Source organism: Oncorhynchus kisutch, linkage group LG2 (assembly GCF_002021735.2).
Source record: "Oncorhynchus kisutch isolate 150728-3 linkage group LG2, Okis_V2, whole genome shotgun sequence".
In the NCBI taxonomy this organism is placed as follows: Eukaryota; Metazoa; Chordata; class Actinopteri; order Salmoniformes; family Salmonidae; genus Oncorhynchus; species Oncorhynchus kisutch.
This window is the reverse complement of record NC_034175.2, coordinates 1350985-1373101: the sequence shown is the minus strand read 5'-3', so window position 1 is coordinate 1373101 and position 22117 is coordinate 1350985. Positions and strand designations below refer to the sequence as shown.

At 42.1% G+C, this 22117-nt stretch overlaps 2 protein-coding genes across 2 annotated transcripts in view; one reads left to right on the top strand and one right to left on the bottom strand.

Annotated features, from left to right (window-relative positions):
* Nucleotides 1-2211, top strand: part of LOC109887961 (ATP-dependent translocase ABCB1) — a 34812-nt gene extending 32601 nt beyond the window's left edge. The window contains 1 exon segment of the mRNA XM_031836888.1: nt 318-2211. Coding sequence (XP_031692748.1) covers nt 318-524 — 207 coding nt within the window. The 3' untranslated portion in view covers nt 525-2211.
* Nucleotides 2182-21080, bottom strand: LOC109884780 (peroxisomal carnitine O-octanoyltransferase). The gene is made up of 16 exons (XM_031836894.1): nt 20664-21080; nt 13304-13426; nt 13080-13204; nt 10489-10670; nt 9489-9613; nt 8101-8209; nt 7923-8016; nt 7717-7842; nt 7536-7637; nt 7339-7422; nt 6963-7070; nt 6586-6716; nt 5825-5948; nt 5534-5706; nt 5250-5369; nt 2182-3712 (listed from the first exon to the last, which is right to left on the bottom strand). Exons 1-16 carry the CDS (start codon nt 20722-20724, stop codon nt 3592-3594), a joined length of 1908 nt encoding a protein of 635 aa, XP_031692754.1. The 5' UTR covers nt 20725-21080; the 3' UTR covers nt 2182-3591.
* Between the last annotated feature and the right edge of the window lie 1037 nt (nt 21081-22117).

Below are 22117 nucleotides of genomic sequence, written 5' to 3'. Positions count from 1 at the left end.
AAATTTACTATGTACACTTACCATGCTGCGTGTTGGTCCGATGATTCCTATTCCTCATCAGACGAAGAGGAGAGTCGTTACATCTGTAAACAATTGTTGGAAAAATGACTTGTCATGCACAAAGTATATGTCCTAACCGACTTGCCAAAACTATAGCTTGTTAACAAGAAATTTGTGGAGTGGTTGAAAAACTAGTTTTAATGACTCCAACCTAAGTGTATGCAAACTTCCTACTTCAACTGTATATCTCTGTGGATTCATGCTACAGACGTTTTAGCTACTGGATGTATTTGTCTCTGTTCTCCCTCCCTCCCCAGGTGGTGCAGGAGGCCCTGGATGTGGCTCGACAGGGCAGGACGTGTATCGTGGTGGCCCACCGCCTTTCCACCATTCAGAACGCTGACCTGATCGCTGTCTTCCAGAAGGGAGTGGTGGTGGAGCAGGGCACTCATCAACAACTACTGTCCCAGAGAGGAGTATACTACTCACTGGTCACCACACAGCTGGGCCATGGCAGAAAATGAGGGAGGAGAGGAGGATGGGGGGGGAGAGAGAGGCTGAGGGTGCAGGGGGTTGCTGGGAGGGGCTGAGTGTGCAGGGAGGGGTTGAGGGTGCAGGGGGGTATTTTGTATATAAAAGGAAGAGGTGGTGCTGTATTTCAGTTATTTATTCAAAAAGTATCACATCTGTACCATAGAGTGCCTGTGCCAAATGAATACATGGAACACACACATATACACGTCTGCGCATTACTGTAAACTGCACAGAACTAAGCCAATGAGACGCTGAAGCAGTGTGTATCCTCAACATTCAGATTATTACATTGATTTGTTCAGTTGTTTTGGGCTTAAAGTAAAACTCTACCCAAAAACTATATTTTGGTATTTATTTCATTAGTCCAGGTTATGTAACTTTCAAAATACAGAAATCATCCCCATATGGGGCAGCAGGTAGCCTAGTGGTTAGAGCATTGGACTAGTAACCGAAAGGTTGCTAGATTGAATCCCTGAGCAGACAAGGTAAAAATCTGTCATTCTGCCCCTGAACAAGGCAGTTAACCCACTGTTCCTAGGCCATCATTGTAAAGGATTTGTTCTTAACTGACTTGCCTAGATAAATAAAATGATGCATTTTGCATCATATCATAGGAAGCTAAATGCATCATACAGGGATGATTTCTGTATTTTGAAAGTTACATATCTTGAAAACTTGAGTGCTGACAAGCAAAACATTTGGGACCATGTCCACAATGGACTAATGAAACAAATACCAAAATATAGTTTTTGGGTGGAGTTTTCCTTTAAAGGCCCAGTGCAGTCAAAAACTAGATTTCCCAGTGCTTTATATATTTCCACACTATCAGGTTGGAATAACACTGTACACAAAATAACTGCACTACACTGCATTTGCACTCTGTTCATCGCTCTGCATTTAGATCTATTCATACTCATACCGTAAAATTGTACATCCACTGTATGTCATCTGTATACCAACTTATACATTTCCACACTATGAGAGAATAAAGGTGATTCTAAAATTGTGAAAATGATAATGCCCTTTTAGTGTAAGAGCTGTTTGAAAAGCCCACCTGACATTTCTGCCTGCTTTGGTGGGATGGAGTTTTGGCCTGCCTGGTGACATCACCAGGCATACATTGGTTAATAGACCAATAAGAAAGAGTTCCAAACTCTCAATAAATGCTCGTTTTCAGTTTTCCCCTCCCCACTCCGACAGACCTGGCAAAATTCTTGCTTGAGAAATTGGTCTTCGCTAAGAAGTATTATTTTTTTTTTTTAATTAACCTTTTAATTGAAAACAATCACAGTAAGGTACTTAATTGTTACCCAGAAATGATTTGATACTGAGATAAAAACAGCTGCATTGGACCTTTAATGTTGTTTTTTATTTTTGAAATGATCATGAGATATGGCCTTCCAAACTGTCTCTGTGCTATGCTCATGCTACTGGAAGTGCCTGAGGTATTTAAAAGGACCAAAGAGTTCCTGAATGTTTTGTTTACCTTAACTGTAGGTAATATGTTGAGTGATACACACACACACCTGAGGGTTGGGGCTCAAGCACTAACAGTATATTGATAGAAACCACGTTTCTACGTTGCACTGAATGAACTGACCTCTGCTTGGGTATGTACTGTATGTATGCATGACTTATGTAAACAGGTATCATTAATAAAGATGTTTTATTTGAATATTTGGGCTCATGACATGATTCAATCACTTTGATTTGTCAGTTCAATCACACTAAACAACTTTCATATTCAATAAAACATTTTCCAAGTTTACATTGTCAGTCAAGTCAAAACTATAATTTTCCTACTGTAAAGTGGGTTACATCATTTTCACTACTTTAGGCATTAAAACAGCTTCTTTTCATTTTGTTGAGTGAATCAAATCCAGCGCTCATCTTTTATCACTTTTCTATCATTTACAACAAAAAAACATGCTGAAAATCTCAAGACTGTCTGAAAGGTATGAACACAATGGCCGTGTTCGAGAGCATCAAAACCGTGATGTATCATGGGTATATTGTGACAGGAATGTTCATTATTACAGACATCTACTACATAAAATGGCATATTGCATAGGGTGGCAGCCTATGGATCTGGCATAGGAGTGGTAGAGCTATTCAGCAGCTTAAAGTCTAAAAAGTCCGGTCAATTAGGGAGATATTCAATCAAAACCCCTAACCAGATCTCTGGGGACAGACTCAAATAAGGACACAGCAAAAAGGCACATTATCATTTACTTGGGTTTCCTTCCGTCTCACCCAAACACCGTTTCATTGATCATATCCAGCCAAATGCATAATCCTCTATCCTCTACTACAATCTACAATCATTTTTCTTGCCCTGGAAACTGGACAGTTTTGATTGAGTAGGGCCCTTATATAATACCCATGGGGCCTGAGGTGAGACGGTAGTCAAAGACAACATGACCCGTTTCTCTCTGTTTCTCAATTTCACAGCTACGACGACAGTTACGTTCTAAAAGAGTCATTTCAACCAACCAAGAACATCTATGCCTCAGTCACTCTTCTGGAAAAGCCAATCAATATAGAAAAAGAATACTATTCATGAATCACTAATGACCAGGGACAGGTGACGCGATGCTGGAAGTGAATGGTGACGGCGAGTTAGGATGTGTATGTTAGCTTAGCGGTGTACAGTGCATGGCATGGGTTAACACTAAATGTTTCTCACAACATAAAAACAGATGAAATCTAAACAGAATCGTGGTAGGAAATTCAATCTATACATTTTGAAAACAGGGAATCCCCGATCTAGTGTCTACATAAAATCACAGAGAATGATTCACTAAGTGCAAAATAAACTCATTTGTTGAGCTGCATTTAAACAAATAACAAATTTTAATTTTTTAAATGTAGAAAACAATAAATGTGCCTTTGCATTGATCTGTGCAGAACTAAACTATTATTGACTACCATCTACAAACTCTGTGTGTGTGTGTGTGTGTGTGTGTGTGTGTGTGTGTGTGTGTGTGTGTGTGTGTGTGTGTGTGTGTGTGTGTGTGTGTGTGTGTGTGTGTGTGTGTGTGTGTGTGTGTGTGTGTGTTAGAGCTGAGCTGTGGTAGCGAGATGTAACATCTCATGTAGGGAGGAAACCAGGTTCTGGAACAGTGCCTCTGCATCTGTCTCTGGACTGGACTTCCACGCCGTACAGGAAGCCACGATCCTGAAACAGGAAGTACAAGTCAGATACTGGACACTTGTAAAGGTTTTAGAAAATCTGTCCATCATAGAGAGGACGGAACAACACAGCTGCACTTTCTAACTACTACTATTAAATTTCACCTTTGACCTCACCTTGACCGCACTAACTAGATGACACGGAAAACAGCTGGAATAGTAACTGTTATCTGACCCAGAATGTGTGTGTGTGTTTACTGGTCAAACTGTGGATGATGTTGCATGGGGTCAGTGTGTGTGTGTGTTTACTGGTCAAACTGTGGATGATGTTGTGTTGGGTCAGTGTGTGTGTTACTCTTTTGTTACTTCTAGGTTAGACTACTGCAATGCTCTACTTTCCGGCTACGCGGATTAAGCACTAAATAAACTTCAGTTAGTGCTAAATACGGCTACTAGAATCCTGACTAGAACCCAAAAATGTGATCATATTACTCCAGTGCTAGCCTCCCTACACTGGCTTCCTGTTAAGGCAAGGGCTGATTTCAAGATTTTACTGCTAACCTACAAAGCATTACATGGGCTTGCTCCTACCTATCTTTCCGATTTGGTCCTGCCGTACATACCTACACGTACGCTACGTTCATAAGACGCAGGCCTCCTAATTGTCCCTAGAATTTCAAACAGTTGGAGGAACAATGGAATGCAGCTAACTCTCACGTGAGCGCGCGTGATCAGCTCATGGCACTCTGGCAGACCCCTGACTCAAAGATATCCCTCTAGTGGTGTGGGGACTGTGCTTTGGCAAAGTGGGTGGGGTTATATCCTGTCTGTTTGACCCTGTCCGGGGGTATCATTGGATGGGGACAGAGTGTCTCCTGACCCCTCCTGTCTCAGCCTCCAGTATTTATGCTGCAGTAGTTTATGTGTCGGGGGCTAGGGTCAGTCTGTTATATCTGGAGTATTTCTCCTGTCTTACCCGGTGTCCTGTGTGAATTTAAGTATGCTCTCTCTAATTCTCTCTTTCTTTCTCTCTCTCGGAGGATCTGAGCCCTAGGACCATGCCTCAGGACTATCTGGCATGATGACTCCTTGTTGTCCCCAGTCCACCTGGCCGTGCTGCTGCTCCAGTTTCAACTGTTCTGCTTGCGGGCTATGGAACCCTGAACTGTTCACTGTGACTACTATTATTTGACCATTCCGGTCATTTATGAACATCTTGGCCATGTTCTGTTATAATCTCCACCCGGCACAGCCAGAAGAGGACTGGCCACCCCTCATAGCCTGGTTCCTCTCTAGGTTTTGGCCTTTCTAGGGAGTTTTTCCTAGCCACTGTGCTTCTACACCTGCATTGCTTGTTGTTTGGGGTTTTATGCTGGGATTCTGTCCAGCACTTTGATATATCAGCTGATGTAAGAAGGGCTATATAAATAAATTTGATTTGATTTGTGTGTGTGTGAGTGTTTACTGGTCAAACTGTGGATGATGTTGCGTGGGGTCAGTGTGTGTGGATATGTGTGAGTGTTTACTGGTCAAACTGTGGATGATGTTGCGTGGGGTCAGTGTGTGTGGGTGTGTTAGCCCACCTGTCGTCTCCGATGCGGTAGAAGAACCCGTAGCCATGGTGCACCATGGGAGCAACCGCTCCCAGGACTGTGGTGTAGCCAACTAGACTGGTGGACAGGGTAAAGTTACCACCCCCGCCACTGGAGAGAGAACACACACAAATTACAAAACACCATAAACACAAACACACACACACACGCACACACACACACACACACACACACACACACACACACACACACACACACACACACACACACACACACACACACACACACACACACAAACACAAACACAAACACACCTCTTGGAATACAGTGGATCAGTGAAAAGGTCTGGCATAGGAAGTCCCTCCTCCTTGGCGATCAGGTAAAGGCCCAGGAGATGTCTGTCAAAACCTTTTCCGTTCTGTGCCTCAGCCATCAGTTTGTTGTGCTTGTTGAAGGCCAGCAGCAGGGCTTTCCTCTTAGCCTCAGCCTGGGAGACATACAGAAAGTCAGAGTGTAAGTACCATGGTCGCCAGATTTACATGTATGGCATGACAATATATGAAGAACTAATCGTTTACTGGATACACACACACTCTCACACTTACGCTGGCTGCAGGGAGGAGCATGGTATGGCACCAGTTCTGTGCCTCAAGGGTACAGGGCCTCATGGTCTCAGTCCTGCCATGGTAGAACCTTCTGGTCATCGCTGTCTCATAGCAACTACCTAACCTGGGAGGGGGGATTATCATCAATCATCAGTTATGGAGAGAATATTGGAGAGGAAGGATGGATGAAGTTGATTGATGGATGGGTGGGTGGATGGATGGATGAATGTTGGGTGGATGGATGGATTAATTGGATGGATAGTGGATGCAGGGCAGGCTCCAAGCATAAGAGAATATAAGCCGTTGCTTAGGGCCCCAGGCCGCCCTCAACCTCACTCCAAATTATTATTATTTGAGAGTTAGAATAGTAGAATACACCAGTTACAAGGTCGAAATGTGGTTCTACACCAGCAATCTCTCTTGTTATGCTCTGGCAGTCAATCAATTCACCATGTCTTCTAACATTTCTTAAATTGGTAAGTTAGTCTAGCCAGCTATCTAAACTTGTAATCATGACTGAACACCGACCAGGGTGTCTAAGGGCCCTGACCTCCAGGGGGCCCCTATTGATTTTGTTAGTCACTCACTCTATCATCATTAACATGGCATAAGTCACTGCAAAATGTGTAGAATTACAAGAAATTAGCTTTAAAACTGAAAATAATGTCTCTCCACCCCATGGCCTAGCTTAGGCCCCAACGAAATCTCGCTTAGGGCCCCCAAAAGGCTAGACCCGGCCCTGACTGGATGGATGGTATTACCTCCCATGCTGTCTGTAATAAGCCAGTTGAAGGGCCAGTTGTATGAAGGTGTCTGGGTGGAGCTTCCTCTGTTTGATGGCTGCTTTCCCAAACGAGGTGAACGCATAACACACCACCTGCAAGTCCTGAGTCTGGACACACACACAGGTGTCTGTCAAACCAAATATCACACAGATTAGAGTTGTGTGTGTGTGGTGGGGAGAGTAAGGGCCTGTGAGGGTGTGTTTGTGATGAACACAACACCTGCGATGGTCCAATCTGACGACCAGGGAGATGCACAGAGTCATGAATGTGTGTGTGTGTGTGTGTGTGTGTGTGTGTGTGTGTGTGTGTGTGTGTGTGTGTGTGTGTGTGTGTGTGTATGTGTGTGTGCTCACAGTCTCGAAGTACTGTTGCTTGGCATGTGCAACGTCACTCCTGACTCTGTCATCCACAGTGAAGACCAACTCTTCAGGAAGAGGCATAGGCCGCACCGTCTCAGAGCCCTACATTGACACACACATCAACAAATATACTGTTGCTTACTCACAGTGAAATTAACCTATTTTTATTACCTGATACATGGCAGCATAATAGAGAGCCACCTTATCCTGTTGTTCTCAGGTGTGAGCTTCGGCGTAAATTGAAATTAACAGGAGTGTCTCACAATCAGCAATACTTATGCGTCCGGTTTAGAAGGCCAGTAAGGCACTTCGAATTAAGGGAAAACAACATATAGTCACTGAAAATAAGTTCAATAGAAACAGTATTTACCTTCCACCTGCCGTCTGTAGCTTTGAGCTGCTGATCCACATAGTAACAGTGAGTTACCAGCACCATGGCATCGTAGGGGGCATGCTGCAACACACACCAGCAATTACCATATATAGGAGCAGACTCACAACAAAACATCATTACACTACTGCTAACAGAGGAGCAATCATCTCTCTCTCTACAAAACAGTAACACACGTCACAATTGGATCCGAAGGTTCCGTCGGCGAAGGAGAGGGAGTTGTAGGACTTGTCTCCCCAGCGGATGGTGGGGTCTCCTGTCAGCGCTTCCCGGGTCACCTGGGGGCAAAGGCCAAAGGTCAGATTATACCATACTAAGGATGGTATGGATGCCTGTGGTGTGTGTGTGTGTACGTACTGGTGTGTAGTTCTCTGCAGTAGCGTAGGGTTTAGCATCGTCCAGTGAGACCACAAACAGACTGCTCTGGATGATCTCTAAGATGGTCTTATTGGCTGGATCTATACCTATCAGATACTCCCTGGCCTACAGACACAGAGAGAGCGAGAGAGAGCGAGGTTTAGGGCATGGTGATGTCCATTCTATACAGCCAACTTCACACACACCTTAGCCCAGCGTGTCCTCTCCTCTGAGGTGAGAGCGGCGACACCATCTCCCGCTGGCTCCCCCTCACAACACTGCTTCACATGGGTCAGCTGCCTACACATACACACACACACACAAAGGCACATAAATACATGCAGATGCACACAAATATACCTAAATATCCACCGGCCAGAATACCTGAGCAGCTCTGGAGGTGTAAGAATGTATCCGTCACACACTGCATCAAACGAGAAGAAACGCCCCTTACACATCACCACCACATGGGAGGGGCATGGACCCTCGCTCTCTACAACACACACAGAAAAAACATCAATACATACAGCACCAGTCAAAAGTTTGGACACACCTACTCATTCCAGGGTTTTACTTTATTTTTTACAATTTTCTACATTGTAGAATAATAGTGAAGACATTAAAACTATGAAATAACACATGTGGAATCATGCAGTAACCAAAAAGGTTAAACAAATCAACCTATATTTTATATTTTTATATTTGATTCTTCAAAGTATCCACTCCTTGCCTTGATGGCAGCTTTGCACACTCTTGGCATTCTCTCAACCAGCTTCACCTGGAATGCTTATCCAACAGTTTTTAAGAAGTTCCCACATATGCTGAGCACTTGTTGGCTGCTTTTCCTTCACTCTGCGGTCCAACTGATCCCAAACCATCTCAATTGGGTTAGGTCGGGTGATTGTGGACGCCAGGTCATCTGATGCAGCACTCCATCACTCTCCTTACTCAAATAGCCCTTATTTTGGGTCATTGTCCTGATGTGTTGGGTCATTTTCCTTTTCAAAAACAAATTATAGTCAAACCAGACGGGATGGCGTATCGATGCAGAATGCTGGTTAAGTGTGCCTTGAATTCTAAATAAATCTCTTTGAGTGTCACCAGCAAAGCACCCCCACACAATCACACCTCCTCCTCCATGCTTCATGGTGGGAACCCCACATGCAGAGATCATCTGTTCACCTACTCTGCATCTCACAAAGACACAAATGTTGGAACCAAAAATCTCAAATCTGGACTCATCAGATCAAAGGACAGATTTCCACCGGTTTTATGTCCATTGCTCGTGTTTCGTTGGCCCAAGCAAGTCTCTTCTTATTATTGGTGTCCTTTAGTAGTGGTTTCTTTGCAGCAATTCAACCATGAAGACCTGATTCAAGCAGTCTCCTCTGAACAGTTGATGTTGAGATGTGTCTGTTACTTGAACTCTGTGAAGCACTTATTTGGGCTGCATTTTCTGAGGCTGGTAACTCCAATGAACTTGTCCTCTGCAACAGAGGTAACTCTGGGTCTTCATTTCCTGTGGCGGTCCTCATGAGCCAGTTTCATCATAGCGCTTGATGGTTTTTGTGACTGCACTTGAAGAAACGTTCAACGTTCCTGAAATCTTCCAGATTGACTGACCTTCATGTCTTAAAGTAATCAATACACACATCCACACACACATGGAAAACACACACACAAACACACCTAAATAAATAACAGAGTACTACACACAAAAACAAACCACAAACATCATATTGCATGGTGGTGTCATGGGGGGAGACACCTACCTGTCTTAAAGTAGTTGATGATGGTATCCTTGGTGACTCCAGGAATTTTACATGTACAGAACAGCATTCTGAACTGGTCCATATCCAACACCACATTACCAGCTTTATGAGGGTCCAGCCTCTCCCTGTCGGGGACCACACAGTCAGAGTGTGTACAGAAGGTGTTTAGGGACACTGTCCAACTAAATGCTTAGTTGCAGGTTCCTTCTCGACAACGGAACAACAATAAGAAATAAAATATAATAATATAAACATAAAGTAACTGGCTCAGTAGAATAGAATAAATATTTTAAACAACTATAATACAGGAAGAATTTATAGTTAAATAAAAACACGTGTTTTGGGGAAGGGGGGGATTGGAGGGCAAGTGTTTAAATTGTGCATTATGTCGCAATCGGAAGAGTCTGGTAGCAGTAGTTGTGATGCGTGTGTAACCTTAATACATATACACGGAGTGTACAAAACATTAGGAACACCTTCCTAATATTGTGTTACATGCCCTTTTGCCCTCAGAACAGCCTCAATTCGTTGAAGCAAGGTGTCGAAAGCGTTCTACAGGGATGCTGGCCAATGTTGACTCCCAGTTCAAAAGGCACTTAAATATTTTATCTAAGCCCATTCAACTTTCTTCAATTATCTCAAGGTTTAAAATCCTTTTTTAACCTGTCTCCTCCCCCTCATATTTTTTTATTTTTATTTTACCTTTATTTAACCAGGCAAGTCAGTTAAGAACACATTCTTATTTTCAGTGGGTTAACTGCCTGTTCAGGGGCAGAATGACAGATTTGGACCTTGTCAGCTCGGGGGTTTGAACTCGCAACCTTCCGGTTACTAGTCCAACGCTCTAACCACTAGGCTACGCTGCCGCCCCTCATATACATTGATTGATGTGGATTTAAAAGGTGACATCAATAAATGATTATAGCTTTCACCTAGATTCACCTGGTCAGTCTATGTCATGGAAAAAACATGTTTTGTACACTCAATGTGAGTATCTTACGTGCGAAGCAGGTCCCAGTACTGTAGAGTGTGCCACATGCTTATGCTGGTCCTCTGTAGCTGTACTCCCTCTGTAGGGGGCCAGCAGTGCTCTAGGTAGGGTGCAGGACCTCCAAAGTTCACATTCAACTGGGAGGGGTAACGCAATTCCAGATAGGCTGCATCCAACCACCACTCCTCCAACTGCAGGAAAACACACAGAATAAAGATGAAACAATGCAGGGAGACACCATAATGACTGCAGTATTTAAAACACTCAAAGATTCCCTTTCACAGTTGCTCAGGGTCGAGCATAGCGTGTGACCAGTTCCCACAGGTTCTAGCTGTGCAGTGTGTTGAGTGTAGAGGTCGACTGATTAATTGGAATGGCCGATTAATTAGGGCCGAGTTCAAGTTTTCATAACAATCGGTAATCAGCATTTTTGGACTCCACGATTACATTGCACTCCACGAGGAGACTGCATGGCAGGCTTAGTACCTGTTATGCGAGTGCAGCAAGGAGCCAAGGTAAGGTGCTAGCTAGCATTAAACTTATCTTATTAAAAAAAATCAATTTTAACATAATCACTAGTTAACTACACATGGTTGATGATATTACTATTTTATCTAGCTTGTCATGCGTTGCATATAATCGATGCGGTGCCTGTTCATTTATCATTGAATCACAGCCTACTTCGCCAAACAGGTGATTTAACAAGCGCATTCGCGAAAAAAGCACTGTCGTTGCACCAATGGTGTACCTAACCATAAACATCAATGCCTTTTTTTAAAAATCAATACACAATTATATATTTTTAAACCTGCATATTTAGTTAATATTGCCTGCTAACATTAATTTATTTTAACTAGGGAAATTGTGTCACTTCTCTTGCATTCTGTGCAACAGAGTCAGGGTATATGCAGCAGTTTGGGCCGCCTGGCTCGTTGCGAACTGTGTGAAGACCATTTCTTCCTAACAAAGACAGCCAACTTCGCCAAACGGGGGATGATTTAACAAAAGCGCATTTGTGAAAAAAGCACATACGTTACCTAACCATAAACATCAATGCCTTTCTTAAAATCAATACAAGGAAGTATATTTTTTCAAACCTGCATATTTAGTTAAAAGAAATTCATGTTAGCAGGCAATATTAAACTAGGGAAATTTGGGCCGCCTGGCTCGTTGCGAACTAATTTGTTAGAATTTTACATAATTATGAAATAGTATTGAAGGTTGTGCAATGTAACAGCAATATTTAGACTTATGGATGCCACCCGTTAGATAAAATACGGAACGGTTCCGTATTTCACTGAAAGAATAAACGTTTTGTTTTCTAAATGATCGTTTCTGGAATTGACCATATGAAAGACCTAAGGCTCGTATTTCTGTGTGTTATTATATTATAATTAAGTCTATGATTTCTCTCTCTCGGAGGACCTGAGCTCTAGGACCATGCCTCAGGTCTACCTGACATGATGACTCTTTGCTGTCCCCAGTCCACCTGGCCGTGCTGCTGCTCCAGTTTCAACTGACCTGAGCCCTAGGACCATGCCTCAGGTCTACCTGACATGATGACTCCTTGCTGTCCCCAGTCCACCTGGCTGTGCTGCTGCTCCAGTTTCAACTGTTCTGCCTGTGATTATTATTATTTGACCATGCTGGTTATTTATGAACATTTGAACATCTTGGCCATGTTCTGTTATAATCTCCACCCGGCACAGCCAGAAGAGGACTGGCCACCCCACATAGCCTGGTTCTTCTCTAGGTTTCTTCCTAGGTTTTGGCCTTTCTAGGGAGTTTTTCCTAGCCACCGTGCTTCTACACCTGCATTGCTTGCTGTTTGGGGGTTTAGGCTGGGTTTCTGTACAGCACTTTGAGATATCAGCTGATGTACGAAGGGCTAAATAAATACATTTAATTTGATGATTTGATTTGATAGCGTAGTCTGACTGAGCGGTGGTAGCAGCAGCAGGATCGTAAGCATTCATTCAAACAGCACTTTCCTGCGTTTGCCAGCAGCTCTTCGCTGTGCTTCAAGCATTGCACTGTTTATGACTTCAAGCCTATCAACTCTCGAGATTAGGATGGCAATACTAAAGTACCTATTAGAACATCCAATAGTCAAAGGTATATGAAATACAAATGGTATAGAGAGAAATAGTCCTACAATAACTACAACCTAAAACTTCTTAATTAACTGGGAATATTGAAGACTCATGTTAAAAGGAACCACCAGCTTTCATATGTTCTCATGTTCTGAGCAAGGAACTTAAACGTTAGCTTTTTTTTACATTGCACATATTGCACTTTTTCTTTCTTCTCCAACACTTTGTTTTTGCTTTATTTAAACTAAATTAAACATGTTTCATTATTTATTTGAGAGTAAATAGATTTTATTGATGTATTATATTCAGTTAAATTAAAAGTGTTCATTTAGTATTGTTGTAATTGTCATTATTACAAATATATATATATATATATATATATATATATATATATATATATATATATAAATCGTCCGATTAATCGGTATCTGCTTTTTTTGGTCCTCCAATAATCAGTATCAGTGTTGAAAAATCATAATCGGTCGACCTCTAGTTGAGTGTGTGTACCCAGTTCCTGCGTGTCCTGGCTCTCTGCAGTAGTTTTTGGTGCAGGTCTTTGCCGATGCCCTCTCCAAACCTCTTCACTACGGCTGCAGTCACCTGGTACTCCTCCTCTGTAGAAAACGGCCGCACTGTAAAATACACACAGACATTTCAGTAACTAGACACATTTTCATCCAGGGTCCCATGCTAACGGAGCTTCTCTTTCTCACATGCAGCTGGCATCTCACCTGCATCCAGGTACTTGGCGAGGCTCCCCTCTAGAGACGGTACAGGGAGAGGAGGCAGGCTATGCTGGTACTGGAACGTTTGCTCAGCAGGGTACTCTGACACCTGGTTGACCATGTTGTCCCCTACAATACCAAAACACCTGGTTAGCCATGTTGTCACCTACTATACTAAAACACCTGGTTAGCCATGTTGTCACCTACAATAATAAAACACCTGGTTAGCCATGTTGTCACCTACAATACCAAAACACCTGGTTATCCATGTTGTCACCTACAATACCAAAACACCTGGTTATCCATGTTGTCACCTACAATACTAAAACACCTGGTTAGCCATGTTGTCACCTACAATACCAAAACACCTGGTTAGCCATGTTGTCACCTACAATACCAAAACACCTGGTTATCCATGTTGTCACCTACAATACCAAAACACCTGGTTATCCATGTTGTCACCTACAATACTAAAACACCTGGTTAGCCATGTTGTCACCTACAATAATAAAACACCTGATTAGCCATGTTGTCACCTACAATACCAAAACACCTGATTAGCCATGTTGTCACCTACAATACCAAAACACCTGATTAGCCATGTTGTCCCCTACATTACCAAAACACCTGGTTAGCCATAGACTTACTGTCCCCTACAATACCAAAACACCTGGTTAGCCATTGACGTACTGTCCCCTACAATACCAAAACACCTGGTTAGCCATAGACTTACTGTCCCCTACAATACCAAAACACCTGGTTAGCCATAGACCTACTGTCCCCTACAATACCAAAACACCTGGTTAGCCATAGACGTACTGTCCCCTACAATACCAAAACACCTGGTTAGCCATAGACCTACTGTCCCCTACAATACCAAAACACCTGGTTAGCCATAGACGTACTGTCCCCTAGCCTGGTAGACTCTACGAATCCAAGTGTGGACTGAACAATCCTCCACTTTCGTCTAACTTTTAGATATATATTTTTTAAATTGTGGATCTTGGACCATGCTAACTTTATGGGAGAGTGGGGTAAGTTGAGACATTTTTCAAGGGAAATATAGTATTCATTCTAAAAACGATATATATTTCAGGATGTTGTGTATCCCTGGAAATAATCAGAATTAATGTAAACAGTTTTGAAAACATAGTATAGTTCACACAAAAAGTGGTCTCTTGGCACCACATACCATGGGGTAAGTTGAGCTGCAGGACAGGGTGAATTAAATGAAGCACCTTCAAATTTCTGTACTGAATGAAGTAACACCACTACCTTTTAAAACCATGTCTATCTTTATTTTCTAAACACATATTTAAAAAATATATTTTAATCACAATATTTCACAGTGGTTTAGATGGTACATTGATTCTCTATACCCCTCACACTCAACTCTGGACCTCGAAGCCAGTTCACTGCATTTTTTTCATTGCAAGATGGCGCCGACAGATGAGTCCTTAGGAAACTATGCGGTATTTAAAAAAGTAAAAAATTATTATAAGCATTCGCTACACTCGCATTAACATCTGCATGTAACCAATAACATTTGATTTGATCAAGGACTGATTTAGCCCTGGGACATCAGGTGGGTGCAATTCATTATCAGGTAGAACAGAAAACCAGTAGGCTCCAGATCTTGTAGGATAAGAGTTGAATAACACTGCTCTACACACTGAGTACACAAAACATTAGGAACACCTTCTTAATATTGAGTTGCACCCCCCTTTGCCCTCAGAAGAGCCTCACTTCATTGGGGAATGTACTCCACAAGGTGTCGAAAGCGTTCAACAGAGATGCTGGCCCATGTTGACTCCAATGCTTTGTCAAGTTGACTGGATGTGCTTTGGGTGGTGGACCCCTCTTGATACAGACGGGAAACTGTTGAGCGTTAAAAACCCAGCAGCGTTGCAGTTCTTTTTTGTATATTTTTTTCTTTGACCCTCTTTTTCGATATTGTCTCAAAGCTGCAACTTTCCAACAGGCTCGGGAGAGGCGAAGGTGGAGTCATGCGTTCTCCAAAACATCACCTGCCTAACATCACTCCTTAACCAATGTGTCGGAGGAAACACTGTTCAACTGGCGACCGGTGTCGGCCCGCAGACACTCGGCCCACCACAAGGAGTCGCTAGAGCGCGATAAGACAAGTAAAGCCCCCCCGGCCAAACCCTCCCCTAACCCAGACGACGCTAGGCCAATTGTGCACCGTCCTATGGGCCACAGCCGGTTGTGGCACAGCCCAGGAATGACCCCGAGTCTGTAGTAACGTCTCAGTCCGTTGCGCCACTCGGGAATCCCTAGTGTTGCAGTTCTTGACACACTCAAACCGGTGCACCTGGCATCTACTACCATACCCCATTCAAAGGCCATTAAATATTTTGTCTTGTCAAGTCACCCTTGCAATAATGCATTGCATTACGCCTGAATTTAAAATTAAAATATTAATTTGCTCAACTTGCCATTGGCTCAACTTGCCATTGGCTCAATTTACTCCAAGGTAAACATTTACTATATTAGCCCACACAGCTACAAAGCTTTCATGCTAGGTTTCAGACCTCATACTGAAGCTTATAGAGACCCCAGCAACTACTCTTCCTGGAGTCCAAACACATTAAGGCACTTACTAATATGCGGATCCAAGAGCAGACTCAGACGAGGAGACTGGGATAATATAACCATGGTATTTATTGAAAAACAAGGGGAAGGAGCCTCCCGGGTGGCACAGGGCGCTGTACTGCAGTGCCAGCCATGTCACCAGAGAACCTGGGTTCGCGCCCAGGCTCTGTCGCAACCACCCGCGACCAGGAGGTCTGTCATCCGGGTTAGGGAGCGCTTGGCTGGTAGGGATATCCTTGCATCAGCAACTCCTGTGGTGGGCCGGGCACAATGCACGCAAACCAAGGTTGCCAGGTGCACAGTGTTTCCTCCGACACATTGGTGCAGCTGGCTTCCAGGTTGGATGCGTGCTGTGTGAAGAAGCAGTGCAGTTGGGTTGTGTTGTGTTTGCACTTTTTCTTTCTTCTCCAACACTTTGGATGGATGCTGCAGTACAGCATCCAACCTGGAAGCCAGCCGCACCAATGTGTCGGCGAAAACACCGTGCACCTGGCGACCCTGGCTAGCGTGCACTGCGCCCGGCCCGCCACAGTAGTTGCTGGTGCGTGATGAGACAAGATAATCCCTACCGGCCAAAACCTTCCTAACCCGGACGACGCTAGGCCAATTGTGCGTCGCGGCCGGCTGCGACAGAGGCATCAATAAAATCTATTTAATCTCAAATAAATAATGAAACATGTTTAATTTGTTTTAAATAATGCAAAAACAAAGTGTTGGAGAAGAAAGAAAAAGTGTAATATGTGCAATGTAAAAAAGCTAACGTTTAAGTTCCTTGCTCAAAACATGAGAACATATGAAAGCTGGTGGTTCTTTTTAACATGAGTCTTCAATATTCCCAGGTAAGAAGTTTTAGGTTGTAGTTACTTTTGTAGGCACTTTAGTATTGCAGCCTAATCTCGGGAGTTGACAGGCTTGAAGTCATAAACAGCGCTGCTAGGAGTTGCTGGCAAACGCAGTAAAGTGCTGTTTGAATGCTTACATGCCTGCTGCTGCCTACCACCGCTCAGTCAGACTGCTCTATCAAATAGCAAATCATAGACTTAATTATAATATAATAAAGGCACAGAAATACGAGCCTTAGGTCATTAATATGGTCAAATCCGGAAACTATTATTTCGAAAACAAAACGTTTATTCTTTCAGTGAAATACTGTTATATTGCTGTTAAATCAAATCAAATCAAATTTATTTATATAGCCCTTCGTACATCAGCTGATATCTCAAAGTGCTGTACAGAAACCCAGCCTAAAACCCCAAACAGCAAGCAATGCAGGTGTAGAAGCACGAGTACATTGCACAACCGGTCTTTGTTAGGAAGAAATGGTCTGAGCCAGGCAGCCCAAACTGCTGCATATACCCTGAGTCTGCTTGCACTGAACGCAAGAGAAGTGACACAATTTCCATAGTTAATATTTCCTGCGAACATTAATATATTTTAACTAAATATGCAGGTTTAAAAAAGATATACTTGTGTATTGATTTTAATTAAGGCATTGATGTTTATGGTTAGGTATATTGGTGCAACGATTGTGCTTTTTTCGCGAATGCGGTTTTGTTAAATCATCACCCGTTTGGCGAAGTAGGCTGTGATTCAATGATAAATTAACAGGCCTCGCATTGATTATATGCAACGCAGGACAAGCTAAATAAACTAGTAATATCATCAACCATGTGTAGTTAATTAGTGACTATGTTAAGATTGATTGTTTTTTATAAGATAAGTTTAATGCTAGCTAGTAACTTACCTTGGCTCCTTGCTGCACTAGCGTAACAGGTGGTCAGCCTGCCACGCAGTCTCCTCGTGGATTGCAATCGGCCATAATCGGCATCCAAAAGTGTGGATTACTGATTGTTATGAAAACTTGAAATCGGTCCTAATTAATCGGCCATGCCTGTTTACAATCCTAGGTTACTCAAAGCATTTCATTCACCTCAATTTCATCATTATTCATTACAATATTTAGTTGAGGTTTAGGGAATGATTTGTCCCAAATACAATTTGGAGTTTTTGAAATATTTATTAACTTATTCCTATATTCAGCTCTTTGTTAAGTGTTGAAGTCATTTCAGTCACTGTAGTAGCTGACATGTATAATGGTAAGGGAAAGGGGGATACCTAGTCAGTTGTACAACTGAATGCACACAACTGAAATGTGTCTTCCACATTTAACCTAACCCCTCTAAATCTGAGAGGCGCAGGGGTCTGCCTTAAATCAACATCCATGTCTTCGGCGCCCGGGGAACTGCTTTGCTCAGTTAACTGCTTTGCTCAGGGGCAGAATGACAGATTTTTACCATGTCAGCTCGGGTACTCGATCCAGCAACCTTCCGTTTACTGGCCCAACGGTCTAACCACTAGGCTACCTGCTGTAGTGTTCAGTCATCCGCATACATAGACACACTGGCATGTCGTTGGTAAAAATTGAAAAAAGTAAGGGGCCTAGACGGCTACCCTGGAGAATCCCTGATTCTACCAGGATTATGTTGGAGAGGACTACACCCTCGGTGTTCGGTTATCCACATTACAGCAGGGGGTGTAAAGCCATAACACATACGTTTTTCCAGAAGCAGACTATGATCGATATAACGTCAAAAGCCGCACTAAAGTCTAACAAATCAGTCCCCACAAACTTTTGATCATAAATGTATCACAGCCAATCATCAGTCATGTGTGCAAGTGCTGTGCTTCCCAATAAGCATGCTGAAAGTCTGTTGTCTATTTGTTTACTGCAAAACAGCCTTGTATCTAGTCAAAGACTGTAAAAAAAGCCTGTCCCTTTAAGAACAGTGATGACATCACAGCTATCACAAGCTGGCAGAGTGTTTAGTTCATTACCAAGTGCAGCTGGCAACCTACTGCTGTGAACACAAATCTCAGTTTTGGACATTATTTTCTTTCTGGACAATTTATTAATCACTGTGTGTGAAAACCAAAACTGGTAGTAATGTATATGTTTTCCCCTTGTTTTACTGACGAAGTTGTCAATAGTTAAAGAATATTTTTGTAATTTTTACAGCATTATGGGTCTCGTTTTTATGCTAGCTATCTAACATTCTTAGCTACATTTTGTTAGCTGGTTAGTCTGATGTTGCTAGCCACTTGTATTTTCGTTTCAGTCATTGGTTTAGTATAACAGATGAGAGCTGTATATCTTGTTTGTTTTTGCTAAATTAATGTACTGTAATGAAACAGCAGGGAGCAGGTCTCGAACCCTCGACCTTCTAGCCCGAGGTCAGGCGCGCTATCGACTGTGCGACAAAAGCATGCTCGTGCGGCAGGGTCAATTTCCGCACTTATAAACCCAGGGTCGTTACATTACATTATCTTAGTATTGATGCCATTGTATTCATATTTGTTATTTCCAGATCACATCTTGTTTGGATAAATGGACAATTAATTGGATAATACCAGCTGAGTGACATAGCACAGAATTGCAAACATTGTTAATCTCCAATCAACATTAAAGAACCCTAAACTGAGGAACTGTCTTTCTCACCGTTTCTCTAATAAGAGTACAATCTCCATGTATACATTCCAGCGGCATCAACCTCTAATTCGAAAAAACAAAAAAATCTCCAAAAGTTTACTAAGGGTTGGTAACAGGCTGATTGGTCAGCTATTTGAGCCAGTAAAGGGGGCTTTCGTATTCTTGGGAAGCAGAATGACTTTTGCTTTCCCTCCAGGCTTGAGGGCACACACTTTCTAGTAGGCTTAGATTGAAGATATGACAAATAGGAGTGGCAATATCATCCGCTATTATCCTCAGTAATTTTCAATCCAAGTTGTCAGAACCCGGTGGCTTGTCATTGTTGATAGACAACAATAATTTGTTCCTCTTCCACATTCACTTTGTGGAATTCAAAATTACAATGCTTGTCTGCGTTTGTTGTTGGCATGTCATGCCTAAGTTTGCTAATATTGCCAATTTTAAAAATGATTAAAGTTGTTGGCAATATTAGAGGTTTCATCTGATTCGATTAATTATGGAGCAGAGTTTGCATTTTTATAGAACCTTTAAAATGATTTACTTTGATTTAGATACAAGCATCATGAAACCTCCCAAAAAATGTATGACTTGATGAAATTCCCGTTTTTTGGACCTAACGTTAACTTCCTTACAACTTTTCCATATTTCGCCAAATTATAAATGTTGTTTATGGTTTCCTAGAAAAAAGGGTGTCTCAACCTACCCCTTTGGCTCAATGTACCCCAATCTCCCCTACTACAGTACAGTCATTATCTACAAAGATAGTTGTAGAATTTGTAGCTGGGCAATTCCATTGTAACGGAATTACTCTGAGACTCAGGTTTTTCACTTTAAAATGTATGCCAAACAAAACCCATTGATTTCAAAGTTTAACAAACCATACAACCAAATCGGAGTATCAGAGTAATTCCACATAAACATGAAAATTGCCCAGCTAGCTAGACTCGCAGGCCAGATGCAACTTTATTATTCGAGATCAAATTCCATCTTTTGCGAGGCGGCGCAGCCTTGTACCAATCGCATTAATAAGCACGTTTATAGCACAATTGCTCAGCAATTGATTACCATGTGAATTCTGGGTACATAACCATATGATAAAACATAGTTAGTTAGCAAGTCAGTTCTACTTACTGCAGAAACAAGTGCACTAGCTAGCTATAAAATAGTTGGCCCCTTGCATTGTTTTCACGGCTCGAATGTAGGTCCGTTTCAGTTTTCAGTCCGATCGAAGCAGCTTAATCCCACAAACACGACAAGCAAACTCACCGTAGTATTTTGCGATATTCTGCAAATTCCGATATGTGAAAAGTTGTTTTCGCTCGTCCATTCAAAATAAAAATAATGTTGCGGCTATTTTCTAGACTAGACTGTAGAGGAAGGCGCTTGCGGTAGTTTGTGTTGTTGCTCCGCTCGTGGTGTATGCAGCGCTTCTCATCACCTTTCACCCAGTAAGAGGTCAAGGCTAGAAAGGCTACAGCTTTTGTCAAAAGTGTATTTATTTTGGCATTTTAGCTAACTCTGACCTTTTTCCAAATATTAACCTAATTCTCCTAACGTGCTACGTTAATTATCCTAACATGCTGTGTAAATTCTCCTAACCTGCTACGAAAAGTCAAATTTGACAAAAGCTCTATACTGCCTAGTCAACCCCAGTTAGCGGACTGCCAACACCCGGAAGAGAGAAGTGGTGATATTACACGTGACTTGGCTTTTCATTCTTCATGGATATCGATTGTGAGACTGCTAAAACACTCCTCTTAAAATAGTTGTTTGTTCTTTACACGAGGCCAGATGTGCATGCATTCTTGTACGGTTGCACTTTTAGATGGTGCATTGTCAGCATTAGATCCTGGTGCATTACCTGCCATGACAGTGTATATGAAACGTCACAAACTGTGAACAGTGATGATCACGGCACCATACAGATTACAGAAACAGCATCATTTTAAGGCTACGTCACACATTTAATGCGCAATGGGTTGTACCATAACTGTGTATTAGTACCATTTTTTAAATAATAATAATACACATATATATATATATATATATATCTCTCTCAAAACAAGCACATAAAGGCTTCATAATTCATAAAGGTCACGTTAACTGACTGATATTATCTCATAGAATACAACACATTAGATCTCCTAAACCAACATTTCTGTGTATATCCCAAAACCCCATTCTTTCCCGATTAGAAATGGCCAACAAAGCAAAGACAGAAAATGCTAACTCATTTCTGTTTTTGAGAACTGGCTAGCTAGCTCTATATGCAACTGGATTTCCAGCAAAGTTGCTCATTGGTTGTTGAAAATAACATAAATATTTTACGTGACAACATTTGAAGCCTTGAAAATAGAATTTGAATTATGAAGTCTAAAACACACATTTAGCTGTTAGCTAGGCAAGTTGTTGTATTTTAAAGCTTAAAGCCAGACTCAGTAAGTCTCATTTACATCATTTGTGATTACGAAGTGAGTTCATAAATACATTTTGACTATCTACACCGATTTTTAGAGCACTCTCGTTTGAGTGTGCCAGAGCGGAGAATAACTGGTGAATTTACAAACGCACATCACCCGTTGAATATGACAGGTGTCAGTAAAGGTTGGCAAAAAAACAATAAAATCGTTGCTAGCAGCACAGTTAGTCACTCATGTTGCAATTGTGGTGGGAACCATGGAATGCCCAACAAGGGTGAAAGAGAATGAGGTGTCTGAAGT